The following is a 6,459-nucleotide window of genomic DNA, read 5'->3' on the forward strand; positions in this document are numbered from 1 at the left end:
TTGAATGCTGCCTACAGTTCTTATCCATTAGATATTGTGAATAGATAGGTATTTCTTTGTTATTCTGCCCTTTGCCTGTAAATTTAGGTTTTAACTTCTGTTGTTTTTTGTTTTTTTTTATGACTCCAAACTTTATTAATTTTCTGACTGTTTTTGTGTTCTAGATTTATCGAACTGACGATGGAGCTGGTCTCCGAAACGTTTTCAATAGAGAAATGCTGAATTTTTGTGGCGTTTTCTTCGCTTTTAAATTTCTAATGAACTTTTCAATTTCACTTGAACTAAAATTATATATTGTTTATTTGGCATAACTTAAAACGTCTGAGACGAGTGAAAAATGTTCTACTTCTCAGACAATATTAGTCGGAACCAATTCATGCTTCAGCATTGAATTCACTTCACGAATCGCGGACCAGCCAGCCACGTTCACCATGTGGACGTACAACGTCAACGTCTTTCTATTCTACATCGCCTACGTCGTTACGGGGCCCATAACCAAGCACGTCGGGGAGAGGAGGGTGGCTCTCGTCTGCTCCACCGTTGCATCTTTTTCATATATTTTGCTAGCGTTCAGCACCTCTGCAGTGGCGTTGTTTTTCCTCTTCGGGATTGTGTTTGGTGAGAATTTAAGTACATATAAAAATATTTCGCATTAAGTCTCTCATTTTGTTTAAATTGAGAAAAACATTGAAAGTGGTTGTAGCCTACAGATAAGTTCATTAGTATAAATGAAAAATTGTTTTAAATGGTTAGGATACTTAAATTAAAATTCGCTTGTAGCTTGTCTTGCTTCTAAAATTTCGCCAGGATTAAAATGTGCCCATTTTCTGCAGTGAAGAAAACGCCAAGGCTCAAGGTTTTGAGTTTTTAGATTATCATGATAATTCTTGAATTGTACTCAAGTATTCGACAAAAGATTGTACCGTGAGATGCAACCATGCAACTTATTGCTATCCATTTCACAGGTTTATCTTCAGGCATGACCCACTCAGTGAGTTTTGTCATCCTGCCGCAATACTTCGAGAAGCACCGCGGTCTCGTAATTTGCTTGAATGTGGCCACCGTGGGTTTCAGTCTAGTGGCGAACCCGCAAATTATAAGGGCCCTGCAAGTAGCCTTCGGAGCCTCAGGAGCAATACTTGTGCATGCGGGACTCATTTTAAACACGGTCGTGACAAGTGCACTTTTCCAGCCAGTCAAGCGGCATCAGCGAGTATGTGAAGCGACCGAAGATGTACCTAAAAACACGATTGTACCAGAGGATATGAAGAATTTACCTCGCTTCGAAACAATAGATGAAAAAGAAAACACTCAAATTAATGAGGAAAATCCTGACAAATCACTGAACGTGAAGCATATCGCAAAGGAAGTCAACAGGTGCTTCGAGTCCTGTAAATTATTTGGAGTGTTAATCAACGGTTTTGCTTTTGCAGTATTTCTCGTGGGTTTTTCAAACTTTGCGGTATTGGTGCCACTAATGATGAAATCTAGTGGTTACAATGCCACGAACGCTGCCCTGGCAGTTTCCTGTGGCTCTCTCCTCAACTTCCTTGGCCGACTGTCGATGGCTCCTCTGGCCGACCGTCCTTGGTTCTCCAACAAGCATGCGTATATGAGCGGTTCAGTTATAGCAGCGATCGGCTCTCTAGGTTCGTCCATGAGAATTTTACTTAAAAAACTTAGAAATAATTCAAAACATTTTTGCGTGTGTGTCATTGTCAACTCATTGGACAGTAATTGATTTTTAAAATTATTTTTGCTGAGGCTAACACAAATACCAAATTTTAGTTAGGTTAGGTAAAAAAATTTTTGAAAATAATTTGTTGAAAAATTGACAGATTATGTAATAATTATTATTAGACTCATGAAAAGTGTACAAAATTGCAGGGAAAATATTATAATTGTATTATAATAATATAGTTATATCATTACTGTGTTAAGTATTCCATTACTGAGTAATCAAGAATAACAAATAATAACCTAACTATAGTTATTGTTTTGACGACTGAACCATGCCTATTGCATTGGTGTCTTGTGCTCTGGTTGCTCACGATTATCAAGGGAACTTTTGATGTGGCTTTGAGATCAGAATTCCTTAAAACTAAATTACTTTCGGGCTCACTCAAGGAGAGAAGTTTAATATATAATTCTATAGCTTATAATTGTGAAGTCCGGCTAAGCTGTCCTCTTGCATGAATTTTTTATCTTATTTATCATCATTGTCCATTATTAAACTATTATATATCTTTAATAATATGGAATTGCGCACCTCGTAAATCAAATAAACATGTCACGGCGTTACTTAGTAAGACATTATGGTCTTCTGAATGCGATTAGGTGAGATGGTACATGTATTCCTCTGACTAAAGAAATAAATATGGTCATTTAAATAGAAAACCTAAATTTGTGTTACAAATTCTCCCTCTTCTTTCTCGGCATACCCACAAAGAAGAACAACATATTATTGTGATAAATATCACAAAAAATATGTAATGAGATCTTGGACGACTATGAAATCATTTTCTCTGAATATTTTTTGATAACAAAAATTTCATTACTGGATTTCTACTAGATATTTTTTAAAATTTGAATCGCATATTTATGGCTTCATTTTAAATAGCGATTCACGGAAACTTCCTGATTTGAAAGCGCAATAAAATTAATGAGGACTAGTTAAAAAATCATTATAATATACATTTTTTTGAAAAAAGACACCTTAATTTTTGTATCACTTAGTTTTAAAGATGACATCTGACAAATGACGGTCCCCATTGTCAATGCATTCATTTAATCAATTTTTGAAGTTCCGTTCCACTCGTTGAAGCATATACAGTATAGGTAGACGGATTTGTTGGCGATGGCTTGGCGTATGTTGATGAGGTTTCTGTTTCTGGACTCAAACTGCACATTTCCAAGAAAGAATCAAAAACATACCCTTACTATAAAACATTCAAAGAACAGCATTTTCAATAAATAAAGTCTACGGATGTTTTGTAAACGCCACAAACGATTTTAGCAAGGTTTGTTTCTTCTCCTAGCTTAGTCTACCCTACCACCGGCAAATTTGCACTGGAGGCTCGGCAAGACTTCACGAAGCAAATTTTCTAACAAAAGAAAATGTTATATTCGCAGTGTCATTGATGTTTACTAGTGACCTACTGTCATCAGTTATACCAGTGCTACTTTAATATGATATAGTTAATTTTTTAATTATTTTTCTCTCATCGTCAGGATTAGTTCATTATACGGTGTCATCCATTATGATTTTTACTGCGCTTCATCCCCCTTCTTATTTATTTATATGTGTCCTCTATATGAACATTACGTTTGTCGTCACTTGTTTTCAAGTTCTTTGTTATCTCGTGTTGCATTATGTCAGCAAAGAATAACGGATGATTAAAGAATGTATAATTAAGATTTCTATCGAATGGCCAATGTAAGGAACGGATAGAACAACTCTATGACAGGCAAATAATTCAGAACTTATTGCTTACAGTTTCCCCTTTCTTGCTGTGGGACCTGAGACTGCTGCTGGTGAGCTTAGTCGTGTGGGGGACGGGGGTGGGCGTGTCCATGGGGCTGTGGATGGTCTTAGTCATAGAGACTGTCGGCATCGAGGGCTACATCCCCGCCATTGGGGCGTGTGGCCTCATTGCTGCTTTGGTCACGGTCACGCTGGGCCCTCTAACGGGTGCGTTTGTTTCTACGTGCTTATGGCCAAGGCTGGGCCCTCTAACGGGTGCGTTTGTTTCTACGTGCTTATGGCCAAACTCTAAGTCTAACGGGTGCGTTTGTTTCTACGTGCTTATGGTCAAGGCTGGGTCCTCTAAGTCTAACGGGTGCGTTTGTTTCTACGTGCTTATGGCCAAGGCTGGGTCCTCTAAGTCTAACGGATGCGCTTGTTTTCACTGGTTTACGGTCACGCTGGGCCCTTTAACGGGTGCGTTTGTTCTCAGGAGTTTATGGTCGAGCTGGGCCCTCTAGTGTGTGCGTTTGTCCTCATGAATTTACGGTCAAGCTAGACACTTCAACGGGTGAGTTTTTCCCACGAGATTCCGGTCACGCCGGACTCCATAACGGATGAGTTTGTTCGCACGAGTTTATGGTCGAGCTGCGCCCTTCAACGGGTGCATTTGTTTCGAAATAGTTTGTGAATGGTTGTATACAATGAATATAAATGGTCCGTTAAATATGAAAGCGGAATCACTTAAGATGAATTTCTCGAGGTAAGCATCCAGTTTAAAAATAATGATTTTTGAACACAAAATGTGAGATCATTTGGAACTCGCTTCTGAAGATTGCTCTCGCATAGATTATTCACTGGTAATTTTAAATAGATAAAAGGTCCATTTAATTAATTTAATTACGCTCTAAAACTATTTATCTATCTTACACTTTAGACTTTAAAGTCGTACGCAAACTATTTGAACATCAAATGATATTACGAGGTAAGAAAGATTTGCTGTAACGGAAATAACAGTTGCTATATTAGTGGTAATTTAAATGAATATTTATTTAACGAGATATTTCTGTAACTTTATTTGTAATATTATAATATGTAACTTTATTTGCAATATTTTTGTAACAACTTAGCTCATGACCGAGATGTACGGCAACTCGAAACTTGGCAGTTGCTGTTCCTACTGAATACTTGCAGAGCACAAGAGGTGCATGCCGTGGGCGCGTCATATTGTGCACGCAAGCGTGCTCGTTGTTATTAACAATAATAACACAAAAGTAATAATAAGAATACTGGTTGTTATTATTCACAGGAGTGGTGCGAGACTTGAGTATCGTATTTAATGCGGTTATACCAATGTATACCACCAACTGAATACGGTTGTTTTTATTCACAGGAGTGATGCGAGGCTTGAGTATCGTATATAGTGTCTGTAGACCAAGGTTGACACCAACTGAATACTGTTGTTATTATTCACAAGAGTGGTGCGAGACTTGAGTATCGTATTTAATGCGGGTATACCAATTAACACCAACTGAATACGGTTGTTATTATTCACAGGAGTGGTGCGAGACTTGAGTTCGTCCTACATGCTGAGTGTGATGCTGTGCTCTGCACTGCAGCTAACGGCTGCTGTCATGTGGCTCTTCATGCCTTGCGCCACCAGACGAGACTTGCGTGTGAAAGACAAGTTGCAGCTTCCAGACGCTGCACGATCATAAAATGAGACTTTGGGGACATTTTTAGATAAATAAATGCACTTATACAGAACATGAATGTCACTCAAGTTATGATCGCAAGAGTATGAGGATGGCATCACTTGGCTTCATGAATTGTCGATTCGTACATTAATTGGTGTGTATATGCCTCTTATGAAGCCACTATTAGTTAGAACGATGAATACATTGCTTTAAATTAATGACCGTCTTGTGTTAGTACACATTGTGATAAATATCATCGTGCCATGTTTGAGTATGCCCAACTTATGTTATCAAATGCACTTGAATGCTGGTCGACCAAAAAAGGGATGAAATTAGGCGTTTAGTGACTGGCGAAGGTGCAAAATAAATTTAAAAGTGCACTCTAAATGTAACGTTCGAGTTCTGTCAATTTACTTTACAGGCTTCATTACACTGAGATTATAAACAAACGTATGATGCAATCTACTGAAAATGTTCACAAACTGTCCGTGGACTTTATAATTCATGAATCGAACTAATTAGTTGTTCTCGATGAAAATTTCCATTTACTTTACTTTATAATTCTTGGATCTAGGCAGAGATGGGCAGTAGCGCGCTACATGTAGCGGCCGCTACATTTTCAGTAGCGGTAGCGGAAGCGGCGCTACATTTAAGCAATTGTAGCGGTAGCGGTAGCGCCCGCTATATATTTAAGAAGCGATACAAGGTTTTGCCGCTACAGCGCTACCGCTACATTTATAGATAAAGCTTTTAGATTTTACTTAATAGTTCTGCATCGTTGTAAACCATGCTCCTTAAGGCTGCCTAAGCAGGATTTACTTGCTAGAATATTAGTCGCAAAAATTGCTACTTTTGTTTCATCAAGGCTTATTTGCAGTTGAAGTAATTACGGCATAGTCATAAGACTGCTTCATTGTATTATTTTCAATACATTGTTGCTAGAACATCGTAATAATTAACACGATTCAAGTGTCGAAAGTTGTCACGCCTTAGAAAACCGTTCCGAAATATACAAAATTAATAGATGCCGCAAGGTGCGCATATTAATATATTTATAGCCTAGTGCGAATCAATGGTTTTTCATCAGGGTTAGTCTTGTTTGTATCGTGAAAACGTAAAAGTGCTTCCCAGAGCTGTATTAGTTGAGCACATGCGAGCTGCGTATACAGCACTGCGTTATCAGCTCACGCAACCCTGAATTAATGCGCGCGAATCAGAATTCGTGTTGATAACATCTATAGTTGCTTCCAGCTGTTTTTCTCAAAGCTCTGTAATAATATTTGAAATTATGTAAGTGGA

General features: G+C 38.1%; 1 protein-coding gene across 1 annotated transcript; it reads left to right on the plus strand.

Annotated features, from left to right (window-relative positions):
- The first annotated feature begins 273 nt into the window (after window positions 1-273).
- On the plus strand, window positions 274-5,751 carry LOC108680534 (monocarboxylate transporter 14). Its single transcript, XM_047879886.1, has 4 exons — window positions 274-618; window positions 966-1,733; window positions 3,497-3,691; window positions 5,021-5,751. Exons 1-4 carry the CDS (start codon window positions 432-434, stop codon window positions 5,179-5,181), a joined length of 1,311 nt encoding a protein of 436 aa, XP_047735842.1. The 5' UTR covers window positions 274-431; the 3' UTR covers window positions 5,182-5,751.
- The last annotated feature ends 708 nt before the right edge of the window (window positions 5,752-6,459 follow it).

Source organism: Hyalella azteca, unplaced genomic scaffold, assembly GCF_000764305.2.
Source record: "Hyalella azteca isolate HAZT.00-mixed unplaced genomic scaffold, Hazt_2.0.2 contig4142, whole genome shotgun sequence".
NCBI classification, from domain to species: domain Eukaryota; kingdom Metazoa; phylum Arthropoda; class Malacostraca; order Amphipoda; family Hyalellidae; genus Hyalella; species Hyalella azteca.

Excerpts from the sequence above, each read along its gene's own strand:
- LOC108680534 (XM_047879886.1), top strand. The coding sequence starts at position 432 with ATGTGGACGTACAACGTCAACGTCTTTCTATTCTACATCGCCTACGTC. Across the intron at positions 619-965 it reads CCTCTTCGGGATTGTGTTTG|GTTTATCTTCAGGCATGACC; the intron begins GTGAGAATTTAA and ends TCCATTTCACAG. Across the intron at positions 1,734-3,496 it reads CATTGTCAACTCATTGGACA|TTTCCCCTTTCTTGCTGTGG; the intron begins GTAATTGATTTT and ends TATTGCTTACAG.